Raw genomic sequence first — 20,187 nt, 5'->3', positions numbered from 1 at the left:
ACTTCAGCCCAAATTACATTTCTCATAAGTCAACAATTTCTACAGGATTCTGGGGCACAGGATTTGACAAACTACAAAGTCACTTAACTAGAGAATTAGGAATTATTCTAACTGTAGAATATCTAGAAGTTAATTTAATAGAAAATCAATTATTTTTAGACCAGGATCCATCAAAATTCCATGACCATTATGTTTCATTTCCTTAAGATGTTGTTCGCTTTACAGTCTGGTGATTCTGTCTTTCACAACAGGTTTAAGTATATATATACACTTATATGTATTTCATTAAAATACTGTAAAATATTTAATGTTTTAAGTTATAGAAACAGCTAGGTGGCAATACCTTGCAAGGCTGCAGAAAGGTTTTCCAGGAGGTGGCATATGCCCTAAATTGGTATCCAGTATATGGTGCTGTTTCTCTCATAGCCAGGACTCGCGAGTCCAGGTCGAAGAATCAAGGGGTGGAAATGGGAGGGGGTACCACTCTCTAGTAATAGAAATATAAGAGATTATTATCCTGCAAGGTTGCTAGATATTAAAGCAATATAAACTGTGTTTCTATTTACCAACAACAGGACATGAAATTTCACAGACACGCACATAATTTCTAATAGCTTAGATATACCAACTTCAAGGACTGAAAGACTCAATATTATAAAGATGTCAATTCTCTCCTAACTTGATCTATAGATGCAAAGTACTCCAAATCCAAATCTCAGCAGGCTGTGTATGTGTATACTGATAAGCTAATTCTAAAATTTATATGTAAATGCAAAGGCCAAGAATATCAAGACACTCTCAAAGAACAACAAAGTGAGATGGTTTGCCCTACTAGATACCAAGACTCCATTTAAAGTATTGGTGTATTCCTGGCACAGGAATAATCAAACAGATCAATGGAATAGAATTAATAATCCAGAAACAATTCCACAAATACATGGTCACTTAACTTATGGCATAAAGATCACTGTAAAGTGATAGGAAAATGATAGTCACTTCAATAAATGGTGTGAGATAATTCAATATACGTATGGAAAAATAATCAAATTGAACCCATGCTTGACACAATTCACAGAAATCAACTCCAGTGGATTTCTGAATAAAATGTTCAAAGCAAAACTATACTGTTTAGAAGATAATATAGGAAAATATTTTCATTGCCTCAGTGTAGGAAAGAATTAAACAAAAAACAATACACTAACTCTAGATAAAAAGAACTGATAAATTTGACCACATTACAATTAAGAATTGTTCATCAAAAGACACTAAAGAGTGTGGTTACAAGGATAAGAGAAAGCATTCACCACATTGGTGACTAACAAAAGGTTTATATCCAGAATATATATCAAGAGTTTTGACAAATCAAAAAGAAAAAACAGTATCAAACTAGAAACTGTCCAAATGTCCACCAAGAATAGAAAAGATAAATGAATATACTGTTGTGTATCCATACATGGAATCCTATACAACAATGAAAAGAACAAATTTCAGCAACATCCAATAAGAATGAATCTTAAAAACAATGTTGTACAAACCCAGCAAGACACAAAAGAACAGTTACAGTAAAGATTACTTTAGTTAAAGATCAAGAATAGGCAAATCTAAACAATTATTGCTTAGTGATGTATGCATAGATAAAACTATAAAGAAAAGTCTGGAAGTAATTCCCATAGAAGTAAGGATAGTGGTAACCTCCAACTAGAGAGGGTATTGTGATGTAGAAGGAACACTAAGAGGTAGAGTATTCTACCTCTTAGTCTGGCTGGCAGTTATAAGATTTATGCTCTTTAATCATGTGCGATATTATATATTTGTTTTATGTACTTTTCTATATATACAGGTTATAGCTTACAATTTAAACAGGTGTTGAAAACAGTAAGCTGAGGAGATGTTCCATGTTTTCTTACATTCTGTATTTGTCTATTTGGCATCTTTTCAACACAGGGGCAATTATTTTAACCATATTTTCTTATTTTCTGTGTTCTTGATGCTTTGGCATTGATGGCTGAGCTGGCTGGGGAAGAGACTGCCTGTCCCAGGGCTAACCAATTCTTAGAGGTAGTAAAGAGCTCAGCCAGGAGCACACCTCTCATATGCAAACCAACCAATTTCAAGTCTACAGCTCCAACTAACCCCCTTACTGAACTCTTACACACCAAGCCAATATTTCCGCTGCCCTAAACCATCCCACGGCCAAGTAACAGGAAACTGAAGACCACCTGTATAGCCCCAAATCTGCCAGAATTATTTTTTTTTATTTTCTTAAAATTGAGATATAATTGGGCTTCCCTGGTGGCACAGTGGTTGAGAATCTGCCTGCTAATGCAGGGAACACGGGTTCGAGCCCTGGTCTGGGAAGATCCTACATGCCACGGAGCAGCTAGGCCCGTGAGCCACAACTACTGAGCCTGTGCTCTGCAACAAGAGGCTGCAATAGTGAAGAGGCCCGCGCACCACGATGAAGAGTGGCCCCCCCTTGCCGCAACTAGAGAAAGCCCTCGCACAGAAATGAAGACCCAACACAGCCAAAAATAAATATAAAAATAAATAAATAAATAAAAAGATTACTATTAAAATTGAGATATAACTGATAGAACATTATATTAGTTTTACGTGTACAACGTAATGATTTGATATATGAATATATCACAAAATAATTACCACAGTAAGTTTAGTCAACACCTACCACCACACATAGTTACAAGTTTTTTCTTGTGATGACAACTTTTAAGATCCACTCTCTCAGCAACTTTCAAATACAATACAGTGTTGTTAACTATAGTCACCTTGCTGTGTATTAAATTCCTACGACTTATTTATCTTATAACTGGATGTTTGTACCTTTTGGCCATCTTCACCCATTTTGCCCACCCCCCCATAACCACCCACCTCTGGCAACTACCAATTTGTTCTCTGTATCTATAAGTTCATTTTAAAAAATATTCCATACATAAATGAGACCATACAGTAATTGTCTTTCTCTGTCTGACATTTCACTCAGCATAATGCCCTCAAGGTACATCCACGTTGTGGCAAATGGTAAGATTTTCTTCTTTTTCATGACTGAATAATATTCCATCGTGTGTATGCATACACATATACACATACATATACATATACACATACATATACATATACACACACACCACAACTTCTTTATCTTTTCATCCACTGACGGATACATAGGTTGTTTCCATGTCTTCACTACTGTAAATAATGCTGCAACAAACACAACACAATAATGCTGCAACACAAAAATGTAGATACATTTTTTCCAGACAGTGATTTCACTTCCTTCAGATAAATACCAAGAAATAAAATTGCAGGATCGTATAGTAGTTCTATTTTTAATTTTTTGAGGAATCTCCATACTGTTTTCCATAGTGCCTGCACCAATTTATCCATACCTTCCTACCAACAGTATACAAGGGTTCCCTTTTCTCCATATCCTAGTCAATACTTGTTATTTCTTGCCTGCCACAATTATTAAATAGCCAATCCTAAGCTACTTACTCTACACTGTTGTACCTTTCCTGAGAAAACACCAATTTAATGGCTTTGGCCTAGGCTTTCCTCTTGTTCCTGCTTCTGCCTCCTGACCAAAACCTGATGTTTCCCTTGTGGCCCAGCATGGCATGGTGTGCTCCCTTCTTTCAGGAAATGTAAGTAATTTGCCTTCAATGGCATTAGTCTCTCTATGTCATTACTTTTGCCTTCAATGGCATTAGTCTATGTCATTACTCAGTCACCTCCATAAATCAAAATCAAGCAGGTACAAGTGAGAAAATAATTATAGAGTTACAAAATAATAATTAAAAAATTAATGAAATGGAGAAGATTCTGATAAAGAAGCTAGATAGGCACTGAGTTTTGAAAGATCCTAGCCAAAAGTTTAAATGCATTCAATATTTTTGGAAGGTAAATGAGTAAAAATTAGAGAAGGTAAAGTTAAATTAGGAAAGTACTGAACTACACAAGAAACCAAAATACCTGAACTTTTCTTTTGATGGTAGCAATAGTGAATACAGCTGGGAGCATTCCACTTGTGCTTAAAGTTCAAATTCCCTAAAGCATATCTGGGGGTTCTAACAGGGCAGCACAAGCACTCATAAACGCTTTACCTGCTCTATCAGGAAAGGATACAATCTCAAATCGAGGACATGCTTGAGAATGAGAAATGGCATAGCCACTCTGGAAAACAGTTTGTTAGTTTCTTATAAAGCTAAACAGAGTCTTACCAAACAATCTAGCACTGATGTTCCTAGATATTTCTCCAATTGAGTTGAAAACTTACGTCTATCCAAAAACCTACACATAAATGTTTAGAGCAGCTTTATGTATAATCACCAAAAACTAGAAACAATCAAGCTGTCTTTTAACAGGTGAATGAATAAAGCAGGACATTCAAACAATGAAGTATTATACAATAGCCAAAAGGAGCTATTGAAATAGCCACAAGAAGAAATTTTCCAGACCATATTGCTAAGTGAAAGAAGTTGGTCTAAAAAAGCTACATACTGTAAGAATCAGATTATAAGATATTCTGGAAAAAGACAAAAATTATAGGGACAGTAAAAATATCAGTGGTTACCAAAGTTTCAGGGGTGGGGACTGAGGGAGGGATAATAGAGCACAGTGGAGTTTTAAGGCAGTTAAACTGTTCTGTATAATACTGTAATAGTGATATACAGCATTACACATTTGTCAAAACCCATAGAACTGTACAATACCAAGAATGAACCCTGATGTAAACCATGGAACTTAATAATAATGTATCAATAATGGTTTATTAATTGTAACAAATGTACCTATTAAGATGTTAGTAATAGGGGAAACTGTGTGGAAGAGGCATATGAGAAAAACACTCTGCTCAATTTTTCTGTAAACCTAAAACGCTCTAAAAATAAAGTTTATTAATAGGAAAAAGGGGAATGAAATTCTTCAAACACAAAAAATAGTTCAGGTGCTGCCAATCAAAATGAATGATAGGGCTTCCCTGGTGGCGCAGTGGTTGAGAGTCTGCCTGCCAATGCAGGGGACACGGGTTCGAGCCCGGTCTGGGAAGATCCCACATGCCGCGGAGCAATTAGGCCCGTGAGCCACAACTACTGAGCCTGTGCGTCTGGAGCCTGTGCTCCGCAACAAGAGAGGCCGCGATAATGAGACGCCCGCACACCGCGATGAAGAGTGGCCCCCGCTTGCCACAACAGGAGAAAGCCCTCGCACAGAAATGAAGACCCAACATAGCCATAAATAAATAAATTAAAAAAAAAAAAAAGAATGATAAATGTCTATTATAGCTTCGCTAAAGGCGACACTAGCAGTAATGATATCAGGAGAGATTCCCTCTAGTATAATTCATAAGCCAAAAGACCCGCTATGTATAATGTGACATTGTATAAAATGTTTGCTATAAAAAATTAGAAAATATTAATGAGGAGATAGATAATCTGGATGGCCAACCATAAGAAAATTAATCTGATATCAAGGGATGGAACAGAAATCTCATATTCCCAAGAAATAGAATAATATTTCCAAGAGAGTAAAGACAAGGGACAACCTATCTGTTTTCCTAAATTTTTAACATCATGCATGTACCCGAGAGTTCCTCCTGTCAGGAACTGTCTTTAGCTTGCTTCTTTACTCTGGGCACCAACCAGGTAGTGTCATATCACCAGAGGCAAGCTCTAACTTGGCCATGCTTGGCATACCAGTTAAGTTCCTGAGTTAAGACAAAGAGATGCATGTTGTCAGTTGTTATCTACTTTTCTTCAGTTCCTTACATTCTACCATAGCTATTGGTCCACTCTCTTACACTTATACTTTAGTTTGGATCCATCATAATTATCTATTATCTTACTATAACTATCTCTGTTGACTTAAGTCCTGACTGACACACCTATATAGTTTCTTCAGTCTTTTAAACATTTATTAAGTGCTTCAATTCAAATTTAGCAAATATTTAATGAGCTCCTTCAAGCTCATTTCATGCTCAAAGCTACAGCTACTCTAAGCAGCTATTACTACCTCTATCTTATAGAGAAGCAAACATACACAGAGAAGTTAAATACTTTGTCTTAAGTCACCCAAATCAAATCTAAGTCTATCAACCAAATCCTATGCTCTTTCCACTCATTTTTCTCTCTCTCTATCAAACTACAAGGCACTGTCTTTGCTAGTTAGAATTTAAGGCTTTATTCCACCTCTTGACACCTGATTTTTCAAACCCTAACTAAAAAATATTAGGTCCTCTAGACCTAGTGACTCTGCCTGATCCTTCAAATCTTGCTCTAGTGTGCTCTTCTATTCCCAGTTCCTTTCTCTATATCCATCTACACAACTACTACTATATGCTAGCCATGGTGCCCTCAAGATTTCAAGAAAAATTCTGCCAATAGAATCTCCTTTTGGGGGAAAAGAGAGAAATAAGTCTTGAGAGGGCACTGTGGTCTTGTTTCAGCCTACTGTCTTCCCTTTAACAGACTATACACTGTAGCAACTATATCAGTGTACTGTAATTGGCTGCTTAATAGATTCTTTCTTGTATTACACTATAAACAACTTGAAGCCAGTGATCTGCCTGAAGCAACAATGATAACTGAAAGCACTCCCAGAGCCTCGAAGTAAATGAATATCCGCCACATCTATTATTTTTAAGGGAGAAAAAAATCTTAACGGACTTAAATTTGACTATAAAAAGCAACTTTAGTGAAAAGAGGTTGCTGCTAAAAGCTATCAGAGCACATGTGAAAATCAAAACCAATATATACTTTAGAACACAAGCTAATCACTTGATTTTTCAATAGCCAAGTTAACAAAGTAGCCCCTTATCTTGTAAGCAAATAATAATTGTCCACTATAGACACGAAGTTTGTAAAGTAACAAAATAAGACTGCATTATTTTAGTGTCCCAAGGAAGCTGTATGAGTAATGGAGCAAAAAAGCTTTGTGTGATCTTGAGCCTTTCTGAAACTCATTTTGTTTCATCTGCAATAGGGACAGGACTGCTGAAAGAATTAAATAAGATCATAAAGTTCTTAGCACATGTTTTTTATATAGTGAGAACTCAAATTGTTCTTTCTTATTATTATTATTTATTATGTCCTTAATCTTTGTTTCTTCACTTACAATATTAAAATCACTACCATACAGGGTAGTTGTGAGAATTAAGTACATTGCTTGGCACATAACAGGTACTTATGAAAGTCCCTCATTCCCATCCCTTTAGGATTATTGGGGGAATGAGGCAAAATTCAACAAAATAAGATAACTTTATTTATAAAGCCCTGGGTTGGGAGAAAAACACACCACGAATTGTGTGTTTGCTTTTGGGAGGGGGGATTCCGGTGAGGAGAAAAGAAGAAAAAGAGATAACATTTTATTATAATATAATGCAGGCCGTCATTTAATCACATAATGAAGTCATGATTTCATAATGATTTGAAATAATGATTTATAATAATCATTAAGGTACAAGGTTAAACTTAGTTAAAAAAACACTCAGGGACTAGTACATTGTCTGTCTAAAGTAAAACAAAAAAAATTTCAGTGGGAACTAAATATAAACACAAGAAATTTAATCATTAATTAGTGAGACATTTTAGAAGCAACTTCACAGTCGCATTATTTCGTCGTCCTATAAAACCAAAACAACATTTTGAACTGGAGTTTAAAATATGAATTAACAGGAACCTACTGTTGTGATGCCTCATTCTGTTCTAAATTTTGCATTCTTCTGAAAGAAATACATGTGTACTAGACATAAGAAAATAAACATTTCAGTTTCCTTACCTGTTGTGTGCCATCTGCACTTACAATAGGGGCAGATAGGAGAGAAATATCACTACTTAAAATCTGAGTGGTATCCAGTAGTGGTGGATGTTCTGCCATTATCAATAAGACATTAATATACCGGATAACCCTCCAACTCTGAAAAACAAAAATACATAGCCATTTGTGTGTACATCGTTAAAAATATATTAAAATATAATACATTCAAGATAAAGATATATTCTTGTCAAAGGAAATTTTACAATACTCTATTGACAGCTTTTTTCTGTCAATGGATCATTTAAGGAAATATATTTCTTATTTACCAGCTGTCTGTCAATGTAGACAGCAAACCAAGATACACATCAGGAGCTTCTATTTAAATTCCATGTCTGGGGACTTCCCTGGTGGCAAGTGGTTAAGAATCCGCCTGCCAATGCAGGGGACACAGGTTCAAGCCGTGGTCCAGGAAGATCCCACGTGCTGCAGAGCAATTGAGCCCATGCGCCACAACTACTGAGCCTGAGCTCTAGAGCTCGAGCCACAACTACTGAAGCCCACATACCTAGAGCCTGTGCTCCGCAACAAGAGAAGCCACCGCAATGAGAAGCCCGCCCACCACAACGAAGAGTAGCCCCTGCTCGCCACAACTAGAGAAAGCCTGTACGCAGCCACGAAGACCCAACACAGCCAAAAATAAAAATAAATAAATTCCATGTCTGTCTGTCTCTCTATCCCTTCCACCTCTATATAATATTTATTTAATTTAACCACCACTACTTTAGCTAAACAGTGGGATAGGAACTAAAATGCAATGATTGAATGAGGCAACTCTATCACTGATGTTTTAATCTGAGCTGAGAAGGTGTTTGTGAAGGCCCAGTTTCCCCTCATCACCCTATCAGTCTCTAGGAACTCACAAGAATTATAATTTTTCACTGATTCCTCAAACAGCAAAATTTGAAAAATTTGCTCAGGATAAGAAAAAGAATCTTCAAGTTTTAAGCGTTAAGCTCTGGCTTTGGTCTTCTGTCATTCTGGTTTTATTATTTTTTTCTAAATACTTTACAATAAGCCAAATCATTTCAGTGATACAAGCACATACACTTAGAACTCTTTAACTGTATATACATTATCACTTATATAAAAAGTAAAAGATTTGATATAAGCAATATTAGTCTACCATATATAACATCAACCATTAAAACATCAGTAAATTACAAGTCAAAATGAGTACAACTGAGCTCAATCATAAATTTTATCAAATCTATACTGAAAGACAAAATAACAAACATTTTTGGATGCTTGCCGCATTCTACAATTCAGCAGTGTCAAAATGTTTAACTTTTATAAGACATTAAATTCATGCTATTTATTTAAAAATCTTGAATCTTTGCAGAAAACTTTCATATAAGTTGATTTAACCTAAAAACAGTTTTCTATTTAGATATATAAACACTGGGTTTTTTTTTTGTTTTTTGGTTTTTTTTGCGGTACGCGGGCCTCTCACTGTTGTGGCCTCTTCTGTTGCGGAGCACAGGCTCCGGACCTGCAGGCTCAGTGGCCATGGCTCACGGGCCCAGCCGCTCCGCGGCATGTGGGATGTTCCCGGACTGGGGCAAGAACCCGTGTCCCCTGCATCAGCAGGTGGACTCTCAACCACTGCGCCACCAGGGAAGCCCAACACTGTTTTAAGATTAAAACAAATATTCAATACAGGTATCTACTTCAAGATTTTATACTTAAAACTATAGTATGGAACATTTTATATTATTTAGCTATCTCATAAAAATGCATGCCATTTAAACATAACATATATATAAATATATAATAAATACATATGATATAAACACATGTATGTTCTATATATACAGTATATAAACATTTTTATAGACATATATAAATGAAGGAGTAAATCTAAATTCTGGCTTAATCTGTATTGCTATATTTCTTAAAGTCCAACAAAATCACTGAGTACCTTAAATCATGTCAAATAATTTCACTCTGTGGAACACACAAAGAATTATATATAAGATGGGAAAGAGTCAATGTATTTTCCCTCTTGCATGTCATAAGATTTAGTTCAAGAAGAAACATTTTAGGAAGCTAACTCAGGATTAACCAGAGAAAGTTTATAAGTAATTTACCTTTTAAAATTAATAAATTAAAAAAATAACAACCACTGAGAATTTTTCTTTTGTCATTGTATCCTAATATTTTATTTAATATGCTTAGTTAAAACTGCAAGCCACCATTATTACAAAAATTTTAGAATGTAATGCTGAAGATACAACCATAATTTGGTTTCAAGAGGTGGACTGGAAGCTTTACAAATAAAAATAGAAATTTCTTCTGAATCTCCCGTTAATTCCAGTGGTATTATACAATGAATCTGAAGCCATATGCTGTGTTTTAATATTATCATTCCATTTAAGGTGTTATCTCTGATTTTACTCTCTTCAAAGCTATAACATCATTTCATTTATGAACTGCCTTCTTTTATGGCCATATTCATCACACTACGTGCAAAGTAGCTGGTTTTATTTCAGCTTGCAAATTGGAAACTTCAGTCATGCAACTAAAATGTTGCATTTAGAAACCTAAAAATTCCTTTCATTCCTGCATAGAGAACACTGTCAGCTTCTTCTTTCAATCAATTTCTTCTAATTTTGTTACTACTAAGTTCCTATGTTCTCATCTTATCTTGTGACCACAAATACCCACTTGTTTTAAGTTATGCATCTATTTTTGCTTGTTTTTAATAATATAATATTTGATATGTGCAAAAAAGGGGAGAAGTGATTTGTTCCATCTGCTAATTTCCATGGAATACATATTCCTCCATGCCCCATTTCAAGCCATCATGGTTTAAAAATCGACCTGAAGGGCTTCCCTGGTGGCGCAGTGGTTGAGAGTCCGCCTGCCGATGCAGGGGACGCGGGTTCGTGCCCCGGTGCGGGAGGATCCCACATGCCGCGGAGAGGCTGGGCCCGTGAGCCATGGCCGCTGAGCCTGCGCGTCCGGAGCCTGTGCTCCGCAACGGGAGAGGCCACAACAGTGAGAGGCCCGCGTACCGCAAAACAAAACAAAACAAAACCAAAAAAAACAAAAATCGACCTGAAGATGCCTGAATTTTTAGCAATCAACTTTTGTATACAAGTACAAGATGGCTCCAGCATATCTGTTTATACCTATATCTATCTATCAATATTTGACCATCTATGTGGTAACAATACAATAAAATATTAACATTTGGGGAGTCCATGTGAAGAATAGCTGGATATCTTTGTACTATTCTTGCAAATTTTCTATTAGTCAGAATTCTAACTAATGTCAAATTAAACAATGTTAAAAAAATTATGCCAAGTAGACTGTATGCATATCTGAATGCAAAAAGTAAGACAAAAAAGCTTCTAGAGATAACACAAAAGAATATCTTCATAACTGACACAGAGCAAGATTTTTTACACAGGGTATAAATGTTTCTTAAATCATAAAGGAAAAGAATGACATATTGAACTTCATGAAAATTAAGAACTACAATTCATTTAAAAAATTTTAAGAGAATGAAAATGCAAGCCACAGACTGAAAAATATTTACAACACATATAACTGGAAAAGAGGACATATTTCGTATATATACAGGCCTCCTACAAATTGAGTTTTTAAAAAATAGAAAAATGAGATGAGACTTGAATGTGCTCTTCACAAAAGCAGAAATTCAAGAGACCAATAAACATATGAGAAGATTCTCAAGTTCATTATTTATTAGGAAAAAGCTAATTAAAATCATAATGAAATACCACCATATACTAGGGTAGTAAAAATGGAAAAGACTGACAATATCAAGTATTAGTGAGGCTACAGAGCAACTAGCACACTCATATGGAATGTGAATGAAAACTCATAAAATCACTTTGGAAACCAGTTTGATACTACCTACCAAAATTGAACATATAAATATTCTATGACCCCATTATGATCCAGCTATTAGACTCCTGGTATATACCAAAAAGAAATGCATGCACATGCACACCAAAAGATAAGTACAAGAAGGGATATATAGCAGCATTATTCTTTAATAGCCCCCAACTGTAAATAAGCTAAATGTCCCTCAACAGTAAATGGTAAACTGTATCTGATTCACCCAATGGACTACTATACAGCAATGAAAATTAATGAAGTAGTAATATAGAGAACAATACAAATAAATTTCACAAATACAACGTGAGTGAAAAACACAAAGAGTACAAACTGCACAATTTTATTTATAGAAAGTTTAAAAACCAATAAAATTTGTCTGTGGTATTAAAAATCATGTAGTGATTGCCTTTGGAAAGGAAGAAAGGATGGGGACTGGGAGGGGCATGAAGGTAATTTTTTGGGTGCTGGCACTGTTCTACGTCTTGACCTGGGAGGCTGTTGTATGGTAACTACTAGTGTATTATAAACTGAACTGTACACTAAGTATGTACTTCTCTGCATATACTTCAATAAAATTTTTTAAAGGTAAAAATGAACACACGATCATCCCAACTGATGCAGAAAAAGCATCTGACAAGATTCAACATCCTTTCATGATAAAAACACTTAACAAACTAGAAATAGAAGGAAACTACTTCAACATAATAAATGCCACATATGAAAAGCCCACAGCTAACACCATACTCAGTGGTGAAAGACTGAAGGCTTTTCCTCTAATCGCGAACAAGGCTAGAATGCCCACTCTCACCACATCTATTCACAGTACTAGACATAGTAATAGACACAATATTAGACATTAGACATAGGCAGAGCAATTAAGCATGAAAAAGAAATAAAAGGCATATAAACTGGGAATAAATAAGTAAAACTATCTTTGTTCACAGATGACAGGATCTTACATGTAGAAAATCCTAAAGGTTTTTAAAAAACTATTAGAACTAATAAACAAATTCACTAAAAATGCATGATACAAAATCAATGCACAAAAATCAGTTGCATTTCTATACACCAACTGAAACGATCTGAAATCTGTTCCATTTACAATAGCATTAAAAAGAATAAAATACTTAGGAATAAATCTAACCAAAGAAAACAAAGATTTGTATACTGAAATCCATGAAATATTGCTAAAACAAATTAAAGAGGACACAAATAAATGGAAAGACATCCTGTGTTCATAGTTGGAAGACTTAATATTGTTATGATTCTATGATACCCAAAGCAATCTACAGATTGAATACAATCCCTATCAAAATCTCAATGGCATTTTTTTAGAAATAGAAAAATTCATTCTAAAATTCATATAGCATCTGGGACTTCCCTGGTGGTCCAGTGGTAAAGAATCTGCCTTCCAATGCAGGGGACACGGATTCGATCCCTGGTCGGGTAACTAAGATCCCACATGCCGCGGGGCAATTAAGCCTGCGTGCCACAACTACTGAGCTCTCGCGCCTCAACGAGAGACCCCGAGTGCCGCAAACTACAGAGCCCATGTGCTCTGGACCCCGCGAGCCACAACTAGAGAGAAGCCCGGCACCACAACAAAGACCCTGAGTGCTGCAATGAAGACCCCACACAGCCAAAAAAAATTTAAAAAATAAACAAAATAAATATTAAAAATAAAATGAAATAGGACTTCCCTGGTGGCGCAGTGGTTAAGAATCTGTCTGCCAACGCAGGGGTCACAGGTTCGAGACCTGATCCAGGAAGATCCCACATGCCACAGAGCAACTAAGTCTGCTTGCCGCAACTACTGAGCCTGTGCTCTAGAGCCCGTGAGCCACAACTACTGAGTCCATGTGCCACAACTGCTGAAGCCCTCACACTTAGAGCCCCTGCTCCACAACAAGAGAAGCTACTACGAGAAGCCCGTGCACAACGAAGAGTAGCCCCCACTCACAACTAGAGAAAGCCCACGCACAGCAACAAAGACCCAATGCAGTCAAAAATAAATAAATAAATTTTAAAAAAATAAAATAAAAATGCATTTCAAAGTTGCAGACATCAGTGTACTTTACCCCTAAACACCTCAGGCATGTTTCAGTAACTACTATTCAGTATTTAACTCTTTTTTGAAGGCAAAATTTACATATGGTGAAATACACAAATCTTAAGTATGCCTGTGAGATTTCTTGAAATGAATTCTATTACTATCAGTACCTAAGTATCTGAAGTCCCACTGCTGCTCTAAGACCATAGCTTTCAAACTTTGGTATGTATCAGAATCACCTGCAGGGTTTATTAAAACAGACTGTTGGGCTCTACACCTAGTCTGTTTCAATAGGTGCAGGATAGGGCCCAACAATTCACGTTTCTAATAAGTTCCCAGGTTAAGCTGATGCTGCTAGTCCCATGACCATACAGATTACAGATGTCAAACTAATTTTCACTAAGTATTAACTGATAATGAAGGAGTCAGGGTGATAACAATGTAAAGAATACTTCATCCTTGAAGGGCCCAACCCAGATGTGAATACATTCTTGTTCTTCAACTAGAAATAGATAAAAATAGTTTCCTTAAGGAGAAGAAAGTATTTGTAAGTAATCAAGTTTAATGAGGCCTTTGAAGTTGCCTTTGGATATTTCAGCCAAATCAATAGCCTATGAGCCAAATCAATTTTTCTCTCAGACTGAAACTGCTATTTCCTACAGGTTAAAACACACACACACACATACATATTCAAATGTTCCTAGGAAATGGCATCAAGCACATATAATGTGCTAACTACTATAGATTTAAAAAATAGCTTTATTTTGGTATAACTGACACTTTTTTTTTTTTTCTTTTTTCTGTATGCGGACCTCTCACTATTGTGGCCTCTCCCGTTGCAGAGCACAGCCTCTGGACACGCAGGCTCAGCGGCCATGGCTCACGAGCCTAGCCACTCCGCAGCATGTGGGATCTTCCCAGACCGGGGCACGAACCCATGTCCCCTGCATCGGCAGGCGGACTCTCAACCACTGCGCCACCAGGGAAGCCCAACTGACACATATTAAATAACATATTTAAAGTATACAACGTGATGAATTCTGACACATGAATACACTGATGAAACCACTACTATGATCAAGATAATTAACCTACCCATCACCTCCCAAATTTTCCTACTATCTATTTAAAATCCCAGGCTTTGCATTTCCATAATGACTAATGATGTTCAACACATTTTCATGTGCTTATTTGCCCTCTGTATAGCTTTTTGGTTAAGCATCTGGTCAATACTTTTGCTCATTTTGTTACTGCATTGTTTTTTCTTATTACTCAGTTTTGATAGCGCTTTAATATACTTGGGTTACTAGTCCTTTATCAAGTTAAGTGATTGGCAAATATTTTCTCCCAGTCTATGGCTTGTCTCTGCATTCTCCTACCAATGTCTTTTGAGGAGTTTTAATTATGACAAATCCAAGAGATTAATTTGTTATTTTATGGATGGTGCTTTTGGAGTTCTATCTGTGAGATCCTTGTCGAATCAAAGGTCACAAAGATTTTCTCCTAAGTTTTCTTCAAGAAATTTTAAAGCTTTAGGTTTTACATTCTATCTGCTCCATCAATTGTTGAGAGAGGGGTATTAGAACCTCTGCTAAATTTCTTATTTGTATATTTCTCTTTGCAGTTTTATCATGTATAAAAATTTAGGATTGCGTCTTCTTCATGAATTAATCCCTTTATTATTACAAAATGACCCTTCTGTCCCTGGTAATCTTTGCTCTGAAATCTAACTTCTGAACTAATACAGTCATTCCAGCTTTCTTTTGGATAGTGTTAGCATGGTATATGTTCCAACCTTTTATTTTTAACTTATGTGTGTCTTTATATTTAAAGTGGGTTTCTTGTGGGTGTCATATACTTGGGTATTGACTTTTAAAAAATTGAATCCAATGATCTCTGTCTTTTAATTATAGTGTTTAGATCGTTTATGAGTATTGATATAGTTGGGTTTAAATCTACCATCTTGCTATTTGTTTTCTATTTGTCCCATGTGTTCTTCATTCCCCTTTTCCTCTTTATCTGCTTTGTCTTCGATTATTTATTATATTGTTTTATATCCCCATTGGCTTTATAGACTATAATCCTTTATTACTTTAGTGGTTGCTTTAGGGTTTATAATATGCACTTTAACTTATCACAGTCTAATGTTTCACAGTCTAACTTATCACAGTTTAACTTACTACTTCAGGTATAAGTATCAGAATCTTAACAACAATATATCTGCCCTTTCTCCCCTTCCTTGTGCTATTATTATCATATATTTTACTTTTACATATGTTATAAACTCCACAGTCATTATCATTATCATGTTAAACAGTCAACTGTCCTTTGAAATTACCTAAATAATAAGTTTTAAAATCTTATACATTTACCCATGTAGTTATCATTTCCTCAGGCCCAGGTATCCATATGGTTTAATTTTCCTCTGCTTGAAGGACTCCATTTAACATGTCATTTAGTACAGGACTGAAGGTAAAACTATTTCAGCTGTTGCATATTTGAAAAGTCATTACTTTGCTTTTGAAAGATATTTTTGTTGGGTAAAGAATCCTACGTTGACACGTTTTTCTTTTAGTGTTTTAAAGATATTGCTACATTACCTTCTAATTTACATTGCTCCTGACGAGCAATCTATTACTTTTATCTTTGTCCTGTATTAATGTTGGCTGCTTTAGATTTTTTCCTCTTTATCATTGTTTTAAGTGATTTAATTATGATGTTCCTTGGAGACATTTATCTTTCTTGTGCTTATTATGCTTCTTAGTTTATAGTCTTTATCAAATTCAGAAAAATTTTGGCCACTATTTCTTCAAATATTTTTTCAGTTCACCTTTTTAAACAATTCTCTTTTCTCTGTATGTATCATTTTCGACAGTTTCTATTGCTATGTCTTCACATCCAAAAATCTTTTCTTTGGCAATGTCTAACATGCCATTAACCCCATCCAATGTATCTTGTCTCTGACACTGTAATTATAATCTAGAAGATACTTCTACATAACATGTTCAATCTTTCCTCTAGCTTCTCCAACATACTGAATACAAACGTAACTGTTTTAATGTTCCTGACTATTAATTCATCATCAATGTCATTTTGCGGCCAGTTTCAAGTGGCTGATTTTTCTCCTCGTTGTGGTTTGTATTATTCTGCTTCTTTGCAAGCTTACTAGTTTTGACTGAATGTCAGTCACTGTAAATTTTCCCTTCTTGGCTGCTGGATATTTCTGTATTCCTATAACTATTCTTGAGCTTTGCTATGAGATGTGGCTAAGTGACTTGGAAACAGTTTGATCCTTTGGGGTCTTGCTTTAGGCAAGAACAAAGTTATATTCTTGCGTTAGGCAGGAACACAGCTACATTTAGTCTAGGGTTAATTTTTCCCTACCACTGAGCCAAGACCCTCCAGAGTACTCTACCAAATGCCCTGAGAATTATGAGGCTTTCTACTCTGGCTGGTGGGAACAGGCACTATTTCTGGCCTTGTATAAGCTTGGACACTGTTTTATTTAATATATAATCCTTTTAGGTGACTCTTTCTCTAGCCCCGGGTAGTTTCCTCACAGGTATGCCCTTATCAGTACTGTGCTAAATACTCAAGGGGGACTTTCTTCAGATCATTGAGGTCCTTTTTATGTTTAGTGCTCTCTTCTCTGGTACTTGGATCTGTACACTCTATTATTCTCTTTGGACTGCCAGCTTCATCTCAACTCAGGGAGATGGGACCTACTTGGGACACCCCTCCCTGTGCCCTGGGAACTTCCTCCAGGCAATAAGCAGAGCCAATCTTAGGGCTCATGTTTTCCCTCTTCCGCTGCATGATATCTAACATTTTGAGTGCTACTGTTTCATGTGTTTTTTTTTTTCTAGGTTTTTTTTTTAGTTGTTTCAGACAGAAGAGTAAGTTTAGTCCCTTTTACTCCATCTTGACAGGGAACTGAATTCACTACTCTTAATTTTTAATGTACGCAATGGGCAGTAGAAAGGTAAATGAATTTATCACAAGTAGAACACAAATGGCAATGCTTTAAAAGCAAGATTTTTTAAAAAAGTATGGTCTGGGTTCACCAATGGAAGCCAACGTGCTCTTGATATACCCTTAATTGAAAGAAAAATCAGTATTCTCTTTACAGATATTTTGGGAAAATGACACGCACTTTCTTAGATTTCTGCATAAGACTAAGTATTACTTACCAGCAACTTACAGAGTGAGTTCTTATTTACTAAAAAAAATGTGTTATCTATAAACTAAAATTAATATGTTTCTGGAGATTAGTTGGGCCTCTGATTCAGGATTCTACTAAGACATTTGGCTGCCATGCAACAGACAGAATTACCACAATTTAGGGGAAGGATACTTTGTTATCTGTTTATCTATTATCAGTGCTCTCTTCAATTAGTTCTGGCTTTTGCAGTGTCTTCAACTGGTCATGGTTTTAAATCTAATAGCTTTTATTTAGCAATTACTACATGTTTATCTTATCATTCTCATATTTAATTTAGTTTTCAGAGATGGCTGATTGATTAACCCTATAGTCCAATGGTGCATATGTTAACAATATTTTTGGCTTATCACTTTATCCTTGCTGCTAAAGTAGGTACATTCATAAACTTGCCAATTTGGCTTATATGGTGACATTTCATAAGCAATGTGCTGCTTATGAATTTATATTAAATAACTTACAGAATATTTTCTCTTTTTTTTTTTTTTTGCTGTACGCGGGCCTCTCACTGTTGTGGCCTCTCCCTTTGCGGAGCATAGGCTCCGGACGCGCAGGCTCAGCGGCCATGGCTCACGGGCCCAGCCGCTCCGCGGCATGTGGGATCTTCCCGGACTGGGGCACGAACATGTGTCCCCTGCATCGGCAGGTGGACTCTCAACCACTGCGCCACCAGGGAAGCCACAACATATTTTTTAAGTGCAACAATATATTTTTATATAGAGAACAATGATTATAGGGCATGGTTCTGTAATATAATAGGGTGAACCACATGAAATTGCCACTTAAGGTCAGAAACATTAAAATAACAATTTCATATGGTTTAATCTAATAAAATCAAATATATATACTCATTTTCTTAAACCGTAAATGGCAATTTATATAGATTGTCAGCAACGTATTGACTATAACTTATTTATCTTACTCTTCTCCAATTCCTTGTTCACTGGAAAGGAAAGGTGAAAGTGGGTAGGATGGGTGGGCCTCAGTCTTTTAACCCTCTTAATTGAACAGAGGTGTAAAATAAGGGTTGGGAGTTTGAGGGCCATTGCCATTATTCTCCTTAGTCAGATATAATAAATATAACTTAATTTAATAAGCAGTCAGAAGATACAGCTCCAGCCCCCCCACTAAGAAATCACACCTTAATACTAACATGGAAACCTGATTAAAATAAGACTTCAAACACAATCTTGATGAAAAAGACATCACAAAGATAATTCCACTCAGGAAACTATGAGAAAAGAGAGCAGGAATTCTTCCAAGAAATCAACCCCAATCTGTTAAAAGACAGATAATGTGCACATAAATAAGACCAATAGTTTTTTTTTTTTTTTTAAGTACAGTCAGCCCTCCGTATCTGTAGGTGCGGATCGTGCAGATATTCGACTCTATTGTACTACATCATTTAATATAAGAGACCTGAGCATCTGCGGGGGTCCTGGAACCAATCCTCTGCAGATGCTGAGTGACAACTGTACTTCTTAAATCCCATCTTACAGCTCCTAGCTGTCTAGTGCTATTTTCAGAGCACTTGGGTTACCTTTAGAGCACAACGTAATTACATCTGGGGCAATTCTTTTTTCATCTACAAATATTTATTGCCCTTTTGTAAAATACTAGCTTATATATTTAGATTATTCACTTTGCTTTTTCAGAGTTTCAGATTCTTGGTTATGTCTATCAGAATCACTTTGGGTTTAAGACCAAAAAACAGCAGCCTCTGAATATTTTCTGAACAAAGTAACACCTTAGCATCTAGGTTTACAACCAAAAGGTTTGAATTCCTCTGTAAAAGCTGTATTACTAACTTCACCATATTTAACATGTTTCCTTCATTAGTTTCTCCCCAATAGAGAATTTTATCATAAGATGTAATAAGAAAATCAAGAAATATTTCTGTATTTTCCATGAGAAGTAAGATCTGTCTGTAGAACCCAGTATTTTAATGTTGTCCTTTCTGAGATAACCATATTCTTTGTTTATAAATCTACAACTATGGCTGAGCTAAAAATTATTGCCTAAATATGCTCATCTTTCCTCATATTATCTTTAAAAAATCTTCCTTTTCTTTACTTTGTCTTCAGTTTAAGCTAACATCTCTCCTGAAATTTACTACCAACTTTCCTAAAATATTAGGTTCTAATATTAAAAGGGGAGATCAAAATATCCAGGCATATGAGACTTGAAAACAACTATAATCAAAATTACAATTTTATATTTGGAA

At 35.8% G+C, this 20,187-nt stretch overlaps 1 protein-coding gene across 4 annotated transcripts in view; it reads right to left on the bottom strand.

The window, feature by feature from the left end:
- The window catches only part of FNDC3A (fibronectin type III domain containing 3A), a 162,240-nt gene that overhangs the window by 129,756 nt on the left and 12,297 nt on the right, over positions 1-20,187 (bottom strand). For all 4 annotated transcript variants that reach the window (XM_067713874.1, XM_067713876.1, XM_067713873.1 and 1 more), the window contains exon 2: positions 7,792-7,929. In XM_067713874.1, the coding sequence (XP_067569975.1) occupies positions 7,792-7,890 (99 nt within the window). In that variant the 5' untranslated portion in view covers positions 7,891-7,929. The remainder of the gene's footprint in view (positions 1-7,791; positions 7,930-20,187) is intronic.

The sequence above is a fragment of the Pseudorca crassidens genome, chromosome 18, assembly GCF_039906515.1.
Source record: "Pseudorca crassidens isolate mPseCra1 chromosome 18, mPseCra1.hap1, whole genome shotgun sequence".
In the NCBI taxonomy this organism is placed as follows: domain Eukaryota; kingdom Metazoa; phylum Chordata; class Mammalia; order Artiodactyla; family Delphinidae; genus Pseudorca; species Pseudorca crassidens.
This window is presented reverse-complemented; position numbering and strand designations above follow the sequence as displayed.